General features: G+C 41.6%; 1 protein-coding gene and 1 pseudogene across 1 annotated transcript; one reads left to right on the top strand and one right to left on the bottom strand.

The window, feature by feature from the left end:
* Positions 1-12,049: 12,049 nt before the first annotated feature.
* On the top strand, positions 12,050-17,672 carry LOC109462298 (neurocalcin homolog). The gene is made up of 2 exons (XM_019758828.1): positions 12,050-12,601; positions 17,312-17,672. The coding sequence occupies exons 1-2, from the start codon at positions 12,050-12,052 to the stop codon at positions 17,492-17,494; spliced, it is 735 nt and encodes a 244-aa protein (XP_019614387.1). The 3' UTR covers positions 17,495-17,672.
* A 412-nt stretch (positions 17,673-18,084) lies between these two features.
* Positions 18,085-19,527, bottom strand: part of LOC109462315 — a 1,763-nt pseudogene continuing 320 nt past the window's right edge.

Raw genomic sequence — 19,527 nt, forward strand, 5'->3', positions numbered from 1 at the left:
TGTGGGGCGGGGGGGGTATTGTGCTGATTTCTGATTCAAGGTCGCAGCACACAGTATTAATAGAAGACGCGGGTATAGAAAGTAGTACAGCGAATATTTTTGAAGGCTGGGTAGAAAGTCTGATTAAAGCGTCAGCCAGATGTAAATTGTGCTGTGTGGTGTAGGAATGTGTCGGGTTTGAGACTGTATGATTTGAGTTGGGAAGGTTTTGCAGTTCGTGTATTACAGACGCTTTCCGGGTGAGTCGGCTGCAGTTCAGGTCACGTCCGTAGAGGGCGATTTCAAAGTGTACGTTACGAGCAGATACACCGACAGGATTTTTTGGTTTCTAGATATTTTGTAGTTTGTACCTTTTTCTCAAACATATTCGATTTTCGTATTTGTAAAGTGCACCCTACTATAATTTTACCGCGTCGAAGTGAGTCATCTTGGGGTCCTTAACAATAGAAATCCCCATAGGGCGAAAACTGTGTTCTGCTACCTTAATACTGGTTTTCTGATAACAGGATTGTGATTACGATCAGAACGGGGGGTTTTAACAGTCATTATGAAAACCCGCGGCCGTATTTTCAAGTTATCCACATTTTACGTATTGTCCATAGTATAGTGTATCACTATATCCAAGCACGCCCAACATCACTGACATCTCTCATTGACTGGCTGTACGTACAAGTTAAGGTTTGGTCTGTCAATTATCAATCAAATAAAGACAATCTTTAGAATTGACTTAAGGTGTTGTGTAAACACGATGGAGTCTGAAATTGTATTTTGGACTGGGGGCGTTTTATAACAATAGCTCGGATATCTGGCAGGTTCAAGTGAACGGGCAAGAATGTTGGACCTAATTTACACGCGGGCAAAAACGTAGGTTCATCCCTCGAGGTACGTTCTTTTATTTATTTTTTTTATTCCAACATTTCATGACTAGACATGGTGACAGCACACTCAAGTCATATCAATTTATTTTATACTGTCATCAACGCAGAGGACAAATACGGAACAGGACAATACTCATTCTTACTTGAGTTAAGTAAGGAAAGTCGTGTGTTTTTCCCAAGGGCACAAGATCGGTGGCATGTCAGGACTCGAGTCGAGTACTCTGCCGCTACGCCACACGACCTCACAACGTACATGTACGTCAAAGCAGGCCAATTTACACACAAGAAATATTCTACATAACGTAATGCAGTTTTCGTACGCTCAAAGGGCTTTTGCCCGCGTGTAAATTGGGTCTAGGTTAGCTGCAGACATGACCGAGCGGCCGATTAAAAGTCATAATTTTCCATTTACAAAAAAAAACATGTATCACTCAGGAAGGCATGGATGTAGGCTATAACAAAAGACATTTACGCCCGCTTTAAGGTGCAGGCGCTTATCAGATGGTCATGCCGTAGGCACAATAAGCAATGCATTATCAGTTAGGAGTGCGGAAAAAGTTCTGCCTCTTTAACAGTACGTTATTGTTATGAACTTTTCTGACAGTCTGAGGTTTTGACTTATCTTAGCACAACGCAAACATCATTTTCTCTGACTTATACATATACTCTTACCTCTGTATTCATCAACATCGGATGACGTGGATGTTGACATGATGGAATAATTGTGAAAGTTGTTTGCAGCAGTTGTTTCGAGCGTACGCATTCAAGATGGATCATAACTGCACCGAAATGTTGCTTTGGGCCTTCTTATATACCAGCCATTACGTCACTTCTTTCTGGTGACCATCAGAGACCAATCAGGACGCAGATATTTGCATGTTGTCATGGATACCATTGATCAGATCGCAGTAGAGCACATCTTATTATCAATCGAACACGTCACATGTTTCATATGCTTCTCCTTAGAAAAAAATAAGTACAAAGGTCCCATGCTGGATGATTGACCATTTCACAGGTCGTCATTTCATAAATACAACAGTCTGGTCCAGAAGTGTAAAGTTCATGTGATTGCAAATGCCAAGCTATTAAGGCCATGTTGATTTGATTATAGGGATGACATCATCTGGGAACACCATAACTGATGCAAGCATGCGAAAAAAAAGTTTGGCAAAAACGTTGCCTCCATTATGAAATCTACGTGGTCTTGAAGGTTAAGCAAATGATTTAACACATAGAGTATGGTATGATAAATTCTTTAGTAATAGACTTGTTCATTTTTATTTCTTTACATATTCCTCTTTTCCTTTGTAAGTGATTTACAGAGACCTAGCGGGCAACGCAGCATAGGGACACCTGGCGGACTCTGTCTATATTGCTACTCAACTGGGAACTATTTTATAGCGTGCTTGTATACTAAAAGGTTATGTGTGATAAGAATGTATACTACATGTAAGGAGGTAAGTGTAATAACTTCCATCCTAAAGATTCGATTGTAGTCACGTGCAACAATTCGACTCTGTGATTGGTGGCACGTCCAAGCACAATATGTTGACGTCATCTATGGCAGGTCCAGGCCTTTCCGGAATACGTCGTCACATATTACAGAATTCACTACTTATCGTTATGTTTGAATATATACAACCTGGGAGCATGGAATCACACGTTGCAAAAGTTAATCGTCAATGAAGGTCGTGATTAAGTAAATAAAAACAAAAAGGACAATACACAATTAACAGTAAACCTCGAGCTCCAGTGCAAGCTTTTAAGGCTGCATTATGTAACATTAGTACGATACAAAAATAAATTTTCTGGTCATTTGGTTCGGTCTGGTCTGGTTAGTTGAATCAACCCAACCCAACTCCATTGCAAATAAGTTTAAGTGCCGAAGTCAGGAAGGAGAGGTACTAAAATATTACACCATACGAGTGTGTTTAAAAGTTCCGGTATTTTGTGGTGGTGCCAAAAACTACGTCCGCCTCCTCTGGCCCGTTTAAGCGCCAACCATAAGTGTAAGAAATGTGAGATAATCGCACTTATGAATCGAAGAGTGGTAGTAAATTAGCATTGCATGAATATTTTTCAATTTAAGTATTTCCATTTTTCGTGCAAAATATTACGTAATACCCCTTTAAGTATTGAGATACGTCAGAACGAACCAGTGATGGTCATGAAATATGTATGTAGTTTTAAACATTAAAAAAATATATATATAAACGCGTACAGGATTAGAAATTGTATACAACTTTCATGTACATGTACAAAATGCGCATTTAACAATGTCAATATAATATAACATATATTTATTCAAACACCACCTCTGTGTAGAATTCTTTACTATATGCTCAAGATAAGGTGCCAAAATTTTGATGATTATTCCATGCATGCAGTGCATCAAACCAGCTACTACACAATTATGTAACAAAGTACCTTACTGTGCCATGCATACATTGGAATGGCCCTTCAAGCATTATCTAGACAATTTTGAAAGAAACTTATAAAGAAGACAGAGGTGACAGGAAATTAAAGTGGAAATGTTTGAAATCACTGATGTTGTCAGGTCCGGATAATGTATATACCAATTTACACCGTAGACGTTAATTGAACTAAGAATAACATTGATATAAAAATGGCTTTGAGGATTTAAACGCCTGGGGCAAAATAACGGATCGCAACGGTTCCATATAGAGCAGCTGGGCTGCCAGATAGCAGGGTTCTTCATGGTTATTACATTCATTCAGACACTCCAACTCAATCTTTTAAAACGCTGAAAATCTCGGTATTAGTAAAACATCGTCATTGCACGTCACTCCTACGAAATTGTTAGATCGAAATTCATTGGGGATTATCTCAAAATTGACAATTTCATAAGATGTCTACATAAAGCTTTCTATGGTAATTTAAAACAGGGTGATTTGTTTTGAGGTTACGTAGTTTGGTTGATGATTAAGAATGAGTCAATCAGTCATGATTTCTGGTCTTAGGTAGCTGTGTGTGCCACTCGTGACAGTGGTTATCTATTGCTGTGTTCCTCCGTGTCTCCAACTGTATACCACAAATTAGGGTGGATGAACATTCGAGAAAGTACGCTGTACTAATACTTCATTCCATTTATCTCATGAAGTCTGAAAATATCCCTGCGTCAAATTCTAGGTCTGTTCCTTTTCTTTATCTAAGAGAAGAGGTTGAACATGAAATCATATCTCCGTGAAATATTTTGATTTGGGGGGGGGGATTTCACGTTTTATGCATTTATTGTGAAATTATCGCTGATTCTTTCCACGTATTTTCCAAATGGTATACTATACAGCAACAGGCATGCATGGAATTGAAAACGGGAAATAAGATAACCTTTTCTGGGACCTTTGACCTATCTTTCTGTCAATGTCCCAGCATGTGAGAATAACTACAAAAACACAAGGAAACACAGCGAAAAATAAAAAAAATTATGTGGTGTACCACAAGGATCTCTTCTTGGCCCTTGTCTATTTTCAACTTGCACTTGCATTTGTAGCTAGAGTAGCAATGTATTAAGTTTGTTGCGCACACATGATAAAGTGCATCCTTACACGTACTTGAAATAGTCCAAGCACAAAGGATACATTTTGTATACATGTTTACCTGAGTTGTGGGGCGCCTGTCCGTTTTTGTACCCGGGTTGGCGATTTCAGGGACTACCCTTACAAAGCCAGCTGTAAGAACAAAATAGTCAGCTCTACAACATTACAAAACTCTCAAATTTGTGTGACGCATCTAGCTGGTGTCACCTATATGCCCCCCTCCCCCAGTGCCTCTTTAAGAGAACGACAAATGTAGTAATTTAGGTACACTTTGGCACTAGATGCTGATATCCACCACACAATACCACACAGAAAGCAGTTATACTATAAGGTCTGACATACTACTGTTGGTATTATCTTCATTCAGCGGCAAACTGTGGACCACAAAACACTTTTGTCCGAATCACCGGGAGGCTATTCAACGTTAAAAGTCATCCTTTCATTCTGACATATACACCGTATAGAGCCTACAAAATAGCGAGAATATCGCCGAGCGTGCCAATAACTCATAATGTACAGGTACAATATCTCTTATAGGCTACGACCGTGTTTTTTTTCAATGACACTGAAGGTAGAAGGAATTTTGTTTACTTATTTTGTAGACCTAATAAAGCTTAGGCCATGTTCATTTGATTATATGGATGGACCATACTGTAAATCGTACAAAGTAGCGGCAAAATGAGCAAATATATGCCGTAAATTAAAAAAAAAGAATATTGGGAAACTTATGTTTCAGAATAGCAAAATCCATCCCAAATGACAAGAAGAAAATGTGAAGGAATGAAAATGAATAACCTATTATTCACCATGCAAACAGAATATCACTCTGTGTTGTTTCACCTTCATGACCACCTAGATTTCATAATGAAGGCAACTTTTTTTTGCCAATTTTGTTTTATTCGCACGCTCGTATCAGTTTTGAGGTTCCCAGAGGATGTCATCCATATAATCAAATTAACGTGGCCTTAGTTTAAAATCATTTTCAAAGTTGTTTCCATGTATTTTTTTGTAAATATTTCACGTTTTTTGTAACTATTTCACGTCGAGCGCGCCGAAGGAACAAGACACCCGGAGTCATGCATGTTTTCCGGGCTTCAAAAAACGTGCACAGCGCCGTAATGGAAGGTCGACCAAGAAAGGGCCTGTAGAAAGAGATACATACATCATGTATATCTTACGTCCACATATCCTTAGGACATTGAAAGTTTCTCGACTGTCATTTTAAGATATACTTCCTGTGGTCGAATGGTAATACAATATTTTTATCAACTGTATAACTGCATAACACTATATTGTTTCGCTTTTTCAGAGTTGTACATAAAGCATCTATGTATGATAAAAGCTATGTATGTAAAATATATTTGTATGCAGTATCATTCTATCATTTTGTTGTTCTTTATAATGATTTGGAAAGTCTACAATCATGGAGTTACTCAATAAGTTGATTTTATGTGTGATATAATCCCTCACGGCTAGATAGACGCATGTTTATGCCCTTAGACTTCCTAAGACCACAAGATAAGGCATGAGTTCGTACTAGGACGGGCACTATCACACAACAAACGGCGTTCCATGACTTGTTGCCGGCTTTAACATAAAAAAGAAGCGAGCTTCCCGGATAAAGGACAGTCACTGGGCGTCACATCCACAGCTATACATCATGTTTTTGTACTTCGCTGTTGGAAGCAATTTTCGGTCTACTCAGGCGACTAGAAAGTTATCTTGTGTCTCGTTTTCCATGAATCTTTTGCTACCAGGATTCTAAGAGCTGTCACACATGATACATGAGAGTGAAGCACATCTAAGAAACCTTTATTGAAGGAAAATGTATAGCGTAGCGGTGTTTTAGAATCGATCTACAATGCTGTCACGCAGTTGTAAAGAAACAAACGTCTTCTACTACTCTGGATATGTATGTTGAGGCGTAACGCTTTTGCAATGACCGGTAGTGCAATACAATGTATGCAGTCGGCCACTGTGAGTTTCTGACAAACACACAGGAACGGACCCCTGCTCTTGTTACCTTCGTCCAGAAAGTTATGTGCCTCATGTGGCAAGGTGGTCTTGTGGTTAGGGTTGTATTGACTCTTATCGCCGAGCGTGCGAAGCTTAACGTAAGCATAAACAAAAGTATTTGGTTTGCAAAGCAAAAGAACTTTTGAGACGACCACTTTTGCACTGTAAGAAATCCTCTCTTTAAGTATGCATAAAAGGTAAACGAGAGTGAAGAAGTGGAATCTTCAGGAGTAGATTTTGTGCATAGACTTCCATGGATATAATTTGAGGCATTTTCCTAGACGGGGGACGCCACAGGTTGCCCTGTTGCCGGGCCCCCGCCGACAGGTTGCCCAGTTGCTGTGCCCCCGCTGAGAGGCTGCACGGTTGTCGAGCCCCCTTGGCCGCCAACAATGATGGCGATCCCCCCTCCGATAGTGAAGAGCGCCTGAGCCCAGGTCAGGTAGAAGGAGTACCCGTACACGGCTTGAGACAGGGCGATCCCGACGTTCAGGGTGAAGACACCGGCCGCGATCATACCACATACTCCTGTTGAAAAATAGATCAATGATTATATCTATTTAAAGTTAAAACGTTTGATCCATACAGAGATTTACCTAATACACAACTCAGAGGTATTTCATTATTTTTTTTTTATTCCACATTTATTACGAGACACTCGATTTTTTTCAACATATATTATGCCACCACCAATGCAGACAAACGTATGAACGAACAACAGACATACTCATTTTCACCTGAGTAAAGTGAGGAGATTCGGGTAAAGTGCTTTTCACAATGATACAAGATTCGAATGGCAGGATTCGAACTCGGAACCTCTTGGGTTCTTCTTTGAAGGCAGTGGATAATGAATAGTCCTATGTTCTGCATAATGAGTGGGTTTTGTGTTTGCAATAATCTGTTCATCATATACCTGCAGCAATCATGATGCCACCGCCGCCATTCTTGCCTCCATCAGCATCGGTACTCCCGCCGCCAATAGCCGTACCTACACCGGCGAGGGCCAATATTGCTCCGATCACGGCGAAAGCACGGAAGGTATGCTCATTGCGGCTCAAACGACCCATAGCTGCAAAAAACAAAAGAATATTACTACATTTTCTGCAGCGTGGAACATGGAAAAGAAGAATATATTGCGCTGTAGGTTTTGTCATAGACTTGTAAAGCCATTGGATCAGAAAGCTTAGGGTGTAAAATATGGCCGGAAAAGCTATCTGTCACCAAATAGTCAAGACCATAGCATGTTCTGGACAAAAGATACAGAAGTTCTGTTGAAGTACCAAGGTCAGCCTCCAGGAGGCCCATATTTGACCTTGACCTTGTCTTCCTACGACCTACTGACTTACCAAATATCATCACAATCCATAAAGGCGTTCTGAAGTTATGATAACTAAAAATAAATGTACGGAAACACAAACAGACACATACATGTAGAAACGCTGTGTTCAGCAATTTGACTTTCCACTGTTTGGCTCTGTTTACAATGTAAAGAATGCTTGGATACAATGGCATTCACTACCGTTGATAAATCCAACTTTTCCCGTAGTGATTGAACTAAATCTTGTGTCTATTTGTACATAACGGCTGCAGGGTCCAACTTTATTTGATGTCATCGCAACCGGCTTCTGTACGGAACATCTATTCTGCACCTTGTACCTGGTCTTGTGACGTGGCACAGAGCATTCGGCAAGAAAATAACGAAGGGAGAAAGCGTAGCCTCTACCAGGGGCCTGGAGGCCGCTGAAAAGAGTAGAACTTGACCAAATAGCGTTGCGGCAACCTGTACTTCTCTATCACTCAATTGCTTCTCTTTCCAGTCGCCTTCCGAAGCCTGTTAGAGACTAAGAAACCAGTCGAAACTTCCGTTTGTTTTTGTTAGTGATTGCAATGAAATCGGGATACTGCAGATATTTTCCTATTCCAACATTTATAACAAGACATGGCGACGCCACACAATATTTTCAACTTATATTTAGCCGCAACCAACGCAGACAAACGCATGAACGAACAGCAGACATACTCATTTTCACCTGAGTGAAGTGAGGAAATTCGTGTTAAGTGCCTTTACCAAGGGCATTAGATCGCTGACTCGACATGATTCGAACCCGGGACCTCTTGGTTCCGAGACAGACTCTACCATTACGCCACACGGCCCTACAACTCCGCAACTTGACACTTGTTGTTTGAATTAAAGCTAGCTGAGTCTAGAATGTGTCATGAAAAGGAGTCATGAAAATATTAAGTAAGATTCATATATTGCCTGGTGTATTCTGCCACTTACGAAAGTATTCGCAGACCGTCACTCCCGAGCTTGTGTCACAGAACTGCCACAGTCCGAGATCTCTGGTCAAGATCAGGAAGTCAGCTGTCATCCAGCGGACCGTTGCTATCCCCACTATCAACAGCACCATCCCGATAAAAGAACTGCCGATTCCGAACGCCAGAAGTTTCTTCATCTTGTTACGCGTACGTAGTGCTGCGTTCAAGACTAAGTCTCGTTAGAGTCAGTAACGCTTCGAGTTGTTTGTTTACCGACAACTAATCAAAGGAACGAAGGTCAGTTGGCTTGAGTTATTTATCCCATTTTTAGTACCAAGAAAATATGTCTTGGAAAAGCGTGCTAACTGAATTGACAAAAAGACTGCTAACAAACATTGACGCATTTTGTTTTACCAGATTGTCAAATATCTTTCTTCTAAAATTAAATGCAGTACTAAATAATAAAAATGATAAATGTACTAATTAATCATGGTCATTTTGAAATCGATTAGTCAGCGGAAAGCCGCGGTTCGTGATAGAATTGTTAAGCCACGCTTAGCAGCATAAAAGTAGCAGCAAATGCCTGGTGTCAGAAAGCTAAGAAGAGATTTAGGGCCCATTGTAGTCTTATGGTAACGTAAACTTTTGACTTGAATAGGTTGGCCATGATTGGGGGGTAAAGCAAAGTTTACGTTACCCCGGATCGTGGCCAACCTATTCAAAGTACATGTTGTACTCGTCAATTGTTTTGAGGCAAATTCATTAATAGTAACGTTGACCATGACACAGGTACTTGTGCAATAAATACCGGGGCGTAGTTTTCGTTTTTTTTAAACATCGTCGACTTCCATATAATGGAATTTGACTAGACAGGGCAGTTTTTGGTGTTGTGATGGGGTTTTCGTAAGGAAAATTGGCATTCTAACGGATTTCTAAGGTACTGCAGTTGCACTTTCGGGTTTGATATGTCTGTACAGTGGTTTGTCCAGTAATCTAGGTCAAGGTATTTTAGTAGGTCATGTTGCGTCTAGAGCTACAGTTTCTTCCATCTAAACATGCTTTAATGATTTTACCTATTTTTATACGACAAACAAAATGAACTCCTTCTAGAATATTGAGTTAACGTATAAGGCCCAGCGTATCAAATGCCTTTGAGCAAACGGAAATAAAAGGAAGCAGCATTATGGTTTGAATACACCATGATCGAAAGGGAATGCCATTTCATTTTTCAATCGATTGTGTTTTGATGAATAGCAGAAATGACACCCAACAGAAACAGGTTATACGTCATGATGTACAGTCAGATTTTCTTGAACAGTCCGTTTGTAGAATTGATTCATTCATGTACAAGCACAACTATCCATCACCCACGTTGAGTGTTTTGAAGTTGGATAGACCAAGGATAGACTAGGATAAAAATATTCCGGGCCAGGGAGTGCAAGGAGCCCCGTAGCAAATCGGATTCGACCAAGGCTGTTAGGATCCGTGAGATGCACAGGTCATATTCACTCACAGGAAAGCAAGATAAATCAAAACGTGAACAGCTCGGGAAGGGCCAACCCACGTGCTGTCAAACTACTCTGTCCTTGATTCTCAGAAACAGCCACACAAACTCACAACTCAACCACCCAAAGCAATACTTTCAAATAGATAAAGTGCCTAGAGCCAGCCTAAAGCCCCTGTCACACATTCAATATGTCTTCCCCCGAACACCAGCCGACCAAGGTTGGCTGAAGCTCGGGAGTAGTCTGAACAGATTTGCCTTGCACGTCTACCCTTCTGTACGAATCAAATAGAATTTGAGTTAAATTTGAGTCACACTTGACTGCCAACCACGTCCCGAATTACTCCCGAACACCAGCCAACTATGGCTGAACCGCCCATGTCCACACCCGAATGTTTTAAACACCTCCATGTTTTGAGTATTAGCTGACCAGGCCGAACACCGGCCGACCATAGCCGACCTTGCTCCCGACCAACTCCTAACCTGTGGGATCGTGTGGCGTAACGGCAGAGTGCTCGACTCGGAACCAAGAGTCCTGACATGCCACCGATCTTGTGCCCCTGCGAAAGGCACTTTACACGACTTTCCTCACTTAACTTAGTGAAAATGAGTATTGTCTGTCCTGTATTTGTCCTCTGCGTTGGCGGCATAAATAAGTTGATATAACTTGAGTTTGCCGTGATCATCATCACGGACCACTCAGTTAGGGGGAGTTCGGCTAGTGTTTGGGAAGCTATATTCGGCTACAATGTGTGTGACGCGGTTTTACCCATTACCAAACTACTTCAGACGCCACTCTCAGCCTCAGCAGCTGATTTATGGTCCATCCGCTGTCGTTAACCTCGCATCCTTCCTTCCAGGTCAGGGTGGCTCCGCACATCATTTCCCATTACCACTGATGCTAATGGTAGTCTCATGCACCATGCTCGCGTTTTAACATTCTAACAGAAATAGATCACCCTTTTTCGCAGCCTTCCTGTTATCATGTTAAACGCATCCGATGCAATTTCCTTGTGGCAAAGCAAAAATATTCTGGATATGAGGAAATCTGTATCATATTGATATTTACTGCCATTTCTTAACACATTTCCGTCATCATTTCATACTTGAAGCGTTTGAAGTAGACTAAAAACAAGCTACGGGATGGTTCTCTTTATTTTTGGGTACCACCAATAAATAGCTAGAACCAGACTGCAATATGAAACAGTATCGTATTTTCTCTCACAGATACCAGTATGCTATGGAGTAGGGTTCATTGAACTTACTACATTAGAAGAATGACCAGTAAATGACAAGGGCGTTGTTAGTGACTGACCTGGGAGGTTAACGTTAGATTCAAGGTTACGTGCCGAATGACGTATACAGTTTGAATACGAATTTCCTAACGCTGGTTGATTGGTTTTCCCCTCATTTGCATACGTGCAGCAAGAAGGAATAACGGTATTCTTATCTAAAACAGTCTTACGAAATTGCATGTATGTGTAGCCTCTAACAGGCCTTGACAAAAGACAAAACATTAAATCAGAGCCTTGTCTCCTCTCTTCATATTTATGCCATCCACGTTCCGGAATAGCAACATCTTTGCCAATTTTCGGCATGTTGACCCCTGTCAGAAGGCAACAAACTTTCTTTTTCTTTCCAAAATCAGGCAAAAATTAATACGCGCTGCTGTTACCATAAAAATTACTTGCTGTGGCCTAACGTTAGAATTGCACAACCGGAAGCTACGTCAGATTTGACGGCGCTAACACATGTGTTCTCCCCCCGGACGTTAGTTTTCGCGTAACGTCCACACCTGTTGGGACTAAGTACCAGAACGTAGCAGGTTTCTGAAGATGGGCTGCTCGGTGGGCATCTGTAGGGAACACAAAGTCAGAGAAACGAGAACGGGACTAACGTGTGAATACTGCAACACGTACTGTGGTAACGATTCAGGGTCGTACCTAGACTGTCTGGCTATTAACCACGATAGAGAAGTGTGGGGCTGGCCGCGAAGAGCTCGCACGCGCCCGTCCAAACAACAGCGCGACAGACTCATATCAGACCTGACTCGTACCACCAACTTCCGAGAATCCGAGATCAAACATCTCTACAAACTCTTCCAAAAGGACTGTCCGAACGGCTTGCTGAAGGAGCAGCAGTTCGTGAGGTTCTATGTGGATTTCTTCCGCACCGGGTGCCGAGAGAAGAAGGCGACTCTCGCCAAGAGGATTTTCCGCGCGTTCGATCACGACGCGACGGGGACGGTGGACTTTCGCGAGTACGTCTGCGGGATGAGCGCGCTCTTAAGGGGATCTAAGGTGGAGAAACTTAAGTGGGCCTTCAGAATGTACGATCTGGACGGAAACGGAGAGGTCACGAAGAGAGAGCTGCTGAATGTGTTGATGGTGAGTTTGGTGTATTTTGTTTATTCACCGTTAGACTTTCTTTCAAATGTTGTCAGTATTATATCTGTAGACAAAATAGACTAACAGTATTCAGAAATGAACATTTTACGACAGTATTATTAACACAGCCTCTACCAGGCTGCAGAAGTGGATGGAAAGAGTAGAACGTGGTCATAACAGAATAGATAACATGCCAAGAGAGTTTGTCTCTGTGCGGGCCAAATGTTCTCCTTACCGCCCAACGCCCCTGGCATGCTATCTGTCTATTTGGCCAATTTCTTCTTTTTCCAGCCGCTTCCGAAGCTTGGTAGAGGCTTTTACCAGTGTGCATGTTGTTCTGAATTGAAGTGACACAATCTGAGATTGCAGAGGTTTCTAAGTGTTTGATTTCCCTTCTTATTCTTGCAAACGCGTTGTTCAACTACATGGCATTGGCCCTAAACTGCAGACTCGCCATACTTTTTCCAAGTAGTGCCTGTAATCATTGTAGAATAGCAGCCCCAAATATACGCTAGTCTATCGATCAAATAAACAGTAGATTAACCAACTAGCCAAACAGCCAATCGACCGACCGACCGACCGACCGACCGACCAACCAATCGATCAATTAATAAACCAACACCAACCAACCAACGATCGACCCAACCATCGATCGACTAAACAATCAATTAACCAACTAACTAACCAATCGATCAACCAACCAACCAACCAACCAACCAACCAACCAACCAACCAACCAACCAACCAACCAACCAACCAACCAACCAACCAACCAATCAAACAATACCAACATATATAGTCATTTGTTAAAGTAGTATTGGGAGTAGTGTAGGAACAAATTTGTACTTGGCCACATCGTAGCGTGTGTCACGTGTAAATGCGTTTGTGTAGAGATCTACACAATATTTTATCTGCAGAACAATTTATAACATCTGTGATTGGTGATAAGTACATAAGACGCCACTTTCATACTTCATAAAGCAATGCGTGCAGAAAATGAAGAAAAATATCTCCCACTTCACGTACAACTACCATAGGTCACAGATATAGAAACAAACTAGAAAAAAAAAGAACCAACTCACTTACGTCACCGTGAAACTGAAAGTATGTGATAACACGAGAGGATTTAAGCTAGAACGAGAAGGTTCCTCTTATGTACATCGTCCAATTACAGCCAAAAGGCACGGGGAAATATCGTAATGACACTCTAAGCCGCAAGGTCTGAAAATAGTTTGCTTAAGGTTATGAAGGAGTGCTTACTTCAAAGCTGTCAGGTTGTGGAAGAAAGATAACGCAAGGAGAGGGCAATATTTCACCCCAGCACATACAAATATCACCAAGAGTTCCACGTCTGTGCCCCCACATGTAATCCCAAAACGTCTGCAGCTGAAAAAAATCGAAGAAAACCGTTTGAGGGTCGTGATAGCGAACGCTTTCTGATCTTCGGCGTGCTACGAAGTAAGAAAATAAATCCAAACTACGTTACTCGTCCCGTCAGTTTTAGTTTCACGCTGTCGTTTCATGAAGCCGCAGATTTGTAAGCGTTTAACGAAAGTGTGTAGACGGGTCGCGAAATAAAAGAGAATCTGTAGAGAGAGATACAGGTTTCTGTCTCTGTGAGATAGCACAAGTCTGTCTGGAAGAGTCATTTGGACAAGCGTAGCAGACGCCGACATGATGGCTAAATTGCGAACTGAAATGACTAAAAGGCGTCCAATGCTATTTAGAGGGGGCAAAATAAAAATATTCAGGACGAGGAAATATATCTTATATAGAAATTAACGTTTCTTCAACTTATTTTCATGTTGCCACCAACGCAGATGAACGCATGGACAACATACTCATTTTCACCTGAGTAAAGTGAGGAAATTCGGGTAAAGTGCCTTTCCCAAGGGCACAAGATCGTTGGCATGTCAAGATTCGAACTCGGGACCTCTTGTCTCCGAGCAGAACGCTCTGTCGTTGCGCCACACGACCCTACAAATGTACCTTTATGAAAAACACAGCCATAGTACATCCAGGTAAACTGTTGGAAAGAAAAATGTCCAGACGACTATCGTTCTTCACCACAAACGTGTAGAGATCCTCCTGGGAACGTCATTCAGCACTAAGGACAGAGATAAGTTTCTGTAATTCTCCACTGGCGTCTTTCACTAAAGTGCTTTCGCAGCTAACTATCATAAATAAAACACAAATAAAACCTACAAGTGGTATTGATATCAATGAGAATGCCCGGGGCAATATATAAATCACAATTAATGAGTAACCTGCTATCCGCAACAAATGGCACGTTGACTCGACAAAAGAGCGACTGGTTTGAACAAGGCACAAAATTTTGGAAACGTAGGTTTTCTTAACTATGGCTCCGTCGTTCTTTTGTAATTGGCACAGTGCTTTGTGTCATTGAAAGCTTGTTTCATTCATTCATCTCTGCGTCCATCTATTCCTTCATCCATCCGTTCATTCATTCATTCATTCATTCATTCATTCATTCATTCATCCATCCATGCATCCGTCTAGCCATCCAGCCGTCCATCCATCCATCCATCTGTCCAACCATCCATCCATCCAGCCGTCCGTCCATCCATCCATCCATCCATCCATCCATCCATCCATCCATCCATCCATCCATTCATCATCCATCCATCCATCCATCCATTCGTCAGTCCATCCATTCATCCATCCATCCATCTATCTATCCATCCGTTCGTCCGTCCATCCATCCATCCATCCATCCATCCATCCATCCATCCACCCATCCATACTTATCATGCTCTTTAGGCGCATGAGGTGCCATCTGGCTGTTCCTATGCGGTGCTTGGGGCTAGGTCCAGGGAGAGTTCTTTATCCCTGCAGTTGTGCATGTATTTTTGGGTGTCCTTAGATGATTCTACTCGACGTCCATTTATTACTGGTGATAATAAATTTCTGTGACAAATAAACAAGGGCAAGGCTGAATACCTCGCTCGGTCGCAGGTAAAAATGCAAAAATTCTTGCCAGTCACTATATCAGACAAGCAGTCACAAACCCACATGCTATACCGCTTTTATCATTAACTCTGTGTATGGAGGTTTTGAAAATCAAATACCATCTTCTAAAATATCAAATACACCATCTAAGTTGTTAGTGTGGATTGTAGAGCCACTAGCCACTAGCACTACATTGTTTACGGTAAATTTGAAGCGCTTGGTAAGTTAAAATGAAGTTTCACTAAAACTATATTGTTTACGGTAAATTTGTATCCCAGACAGCGCTTGTTACTTAAAGTGAAGTTTCACTAAATCCCGCAATCCTTACTGGTTCTTAATGACATCATTTGAAACGTTGCTAGGCAACGCTCGACATGATTGACAGCTGCAGTTTCTCGACGTTGACGGCTCCGTACGGGAAACTATTACCGTCGCCCATTTACAAGTTCACCAGACGGCCTTGCCGGAGGTACTTAGGCACAAGGCCACAGCAAGTCATTTTTATGGATGACATCAGCGCGCGCATTAATTTTCGCCTGATTTTTGAAAAAAAAAGAAGAAATTTTGTTGTCCTCTGACAGTGGTCAACATGCCAAAAATGGGCAAAGATGTCTGTTGCCATGCCGGAACGTGGATAGCAGATAAATATATGAAGAGAGGAGACAAGACAGGACTCTGATTTAATGTTTTGTCGTTTCTGTATAAGTGATGTTCCCACTGTATCAAAACCATTTGTACAATGATTGAAAACTTGTATTTTTCAAAGTTGTTTTAGTGAGAAATAGATGTTGTAATAGTTGGCAGGGTTTATGATGTCAAAATTTGAAAATGTAGGAATCTTTTTTTTTTTGGTCCGCCTTGTTTTTTTCACCCTATCGCATTAGATTTGGAGTCTGTGGTCCATGTCATCCATAAAATTTATTTGCTGTGGCCTAATGGCCAACACGCCGGCATTTCGACAAGCGGAAAGCGACAAGAAGAGACAACGATTTATGTTTGAAACTAAAACCAAGTTGTGCTTCCAGCCATTTGGCGAAAGAGCTAGCGATGTATCTCGTCGTTTGGCCATGTAGACGGTCGATTGAAATTGAGAATTTGCCAGAATCCTTTTTGGTGCACTCGGAGAGCAATACTTACATACTTACGTATCTCGCTCGTGGCTGCCATAGCGACATTTAACGTTTGATCTGTGGTAAAATAGAATCTGGAATTCTGTTGCTTGACGTTTATAAGAAGTGTGTTCTGACTTACAAAATGTTTTGGGTTGTGGGTAGTATGGAGGATGAAACTGCATACATGTACTTTAAAACCATTCCGAATTCGCTCAGAAGAAACGTTGAATTTGTTGAGCTGGGCTAGAGGAAAGACAGCCTTCCCCAAGCACGATAGACCGCATACCAGGCTAAAATGATAGCTGTAGAAAAAAAGAGAAACGTTTTGGTGCACCCCCGCCATATTTATGTTTACCGAAGGAAAACATATTGGCTTTGCTCTGTTCCCTCTTCTTGTCCAAACCAATAAGGTCAATAACCTGAACCAGACGTCTGTCACCATGGTAACTGGTGTTGAGTTACATCATGTTGCAATTTTATAGCAGGAGGGATTTAGACTCCTGTATGACCATATATATATATGAATGTGTATGAGTAAGAATCAACGGAGCAGACCATATGCGATGGTTAACATTATGCATTTGCTTTGCACATGTTAAATTTCTAGTTTGTGTGGTTTCTGCTTCAGTTGATGAATGAACTGCGGAACCCTGGCGCACCCGAAGAGGAGACCCGGCAAATGGAGGTTCAACAGGAGGAACTCATCACGGGAATCTTCAACTCACTGGACATCGACCACGACGGGAAGCTACAGCTCAAAGAGTTCGTCGAGGGAGTCCGCAGGAAGCCCGAACTCTTCAAAATCCTATAGGTGTTTGCATTCACGTGACTATGACGTAAGTACTGTCCGCCATGTTGGGTGGTTAAAGCTGGAAGCTGCCATGTAGATTTCAATGTGTAGTCGTATATTTTCAGTCATGTAACGATTAAATACACATTCTACACATGTAAATCGGTAGGCGTGATTCAAGGTTCAACCATCAAACCGCATGGCGTTTGTGACGTCACGTGCAGCCTACAGACCCTCCCATTGGTTAGGGTTTTATGACGCCATCCTGCTTCCTCCTACCACTAAGATGGCGGACGATTCACCTACTAGTATCTTGAAAGGAAATTTTACGCTGTGTTTAAAAGTCGTCTTGTAAAGGCAAAAATATGCAATAAGGGCACACAATTGAATCAATTGTCCATTAAAACGCAGTGTATTACATTCACATTGTTCCGTTGCTCCTGAGGACAGGACATAAATTGAATTCATGTACGCGAGATAGAACGTTATAGCCTGGTATCCAGCCTTGTTAGCTTTAGTCCGCTACCCAAGATCCGCGGGGAGCGGATCTTGGGTAGCGGACTAAAGCTAACAAGGCTGGATACCAGGCTAAGAACGTTACTGTTCCACAATGTTGAAAGATACTATATGTATTAAAGATACTAGTACGGTATATGGTTACACTTTGTAGTGTAGAAATGTAGCCTAGTTACTAAATATATTTTAGCTGCCGAGTCTCTTTCGTCCTAACCGCAAGACTCAGCAGCTAGAATAGATTTGGTAACCAGGATATTGCAAAAAGCCATACACGAAGTATACGTTGGCCAACAAAGCTTTCTGTTTTTACTAGGTTGTTATGATTGTTGTTATTTGATAAAATCATACATTAGAGGTGTATTTTGACATGTAAGTGATCTATGACAACAGAATTTGACAAGCTTGCTATTAAGATTCTTCAATACAAAGCTGTCAACGTCTTAACAATAAAGTCAATAATCTTAAAGAAGCATTTTGTGTATACGTAAGTCTTCTTGCCTTGTGAACAGACGTGTAACGTTGTAGTATTTGGACAAAAAATTTGGCACCTAAAATTTTAATTTCTTACAAATTAAAATTCAAGTATTCAAGAAAAGGTATGAGATCAAGGGCTGATTATTAATGACACCACAGATACATCCATTACCTTAATTTTAACAAAGTCTATTACAATCCAAGCAATTCGACACCATATACACCTAAACAAAATCCAAATAATAGTATTCAAGAATGTTCGACGTTATTGAAACTACAAAAATTACGGCGCCCATTGGCAGAGAAACGATGTTGCGGCGCATTGACACATTTTTATATCTTCATATCAACTATTTTGCAATTGGTCCCTTATCATAATTATTATATTTCTACCACTGCATACTATACGTTTTTACTTGCTTTACGTCTGTGTTCACACGGTGATGCTATCATCAGTCCTGTGAATCCTGTGAACTCAGCAAAACTAATATTCTACTAAGTCAATGAATACTTGATGCAAGCTCCCCTACTATGACTACACCACTCGGAAGTTGTTTGGGGATAAATGCGACGATAGGCTGACTTTCTTTCCCAGTAATATCTTCTTCTTGTCCATATATTTCATTCACCGATTGATCGCAATGTTCGGCCGAAAAAGTTCCACTTGATAAGTTGTCATCCATCTGTTCCCAAAGGGTGGACATTTCCGCTATCTTGGCTTGGACTTTTCGCCTTCCGTTGACAACTTCCGACTTTTGTTCCTCCGTGCGGTCGTCAAGGCAACGGAGGAGCTCGTCTTGTCTCGCCAAGATGGCGGCGATCCAAGTTTGAGTTTCCGTGCGAATCTCGTCTGCAATCCTGAGCTTGTTTTTCTCTAGGTGTCGCAGGGAGGCGTCGATGTTTTTCTGGCGGTCGTGGAGACCGAGGATGCCGTCCAGACATTTCTCGACGACCGGTCGGGCTTGGGTACGAACTTCTTCGGGAATGGGGGGAGGGTGACGGTATGGGGTGATCTTGTGCCCGCTGTGGTTGCGACTTCGGACCCGCTCGCTGGTCACAGGCAC

Source organism: Branchiostoma belcheri, unplaced genomic scaffold (genome assembly GCF_001625305.1).
Source record: "Branchiostoma belcheri isolate BF01 breed outbred unplaced genomic scaffold, Haploidv18h27 scaffold115, whole genome shotgun sequence".
Taxonomy (NCBI): domain Eukaryota; kingdom Metazoa; phylum Chordata; class Leptocardii; order Amphioxiformes; family Branchiostomatidae; genus Branchiostoma; species Branchiostoma belcheri.

What these genes read in the sequence shown, in the direction of transcription:
- LOC109462298 (XM_019758828.1), top strand. Translation starts at nt 12,050, where the DNA reads ATGGGCTGCTCGGTGGGCATCTGTAGGGAACACAAAGTCAGAGAAACG. An exon ending in AGCTGCTGAATGTGTTGATG is followed by an intron (nt 12,602 to 17,311) that starts GTGAGTTTGGTG and finishes TTTCTGCTTCAG; the next exon opens with TTGATGAATGAACTGCGGAA.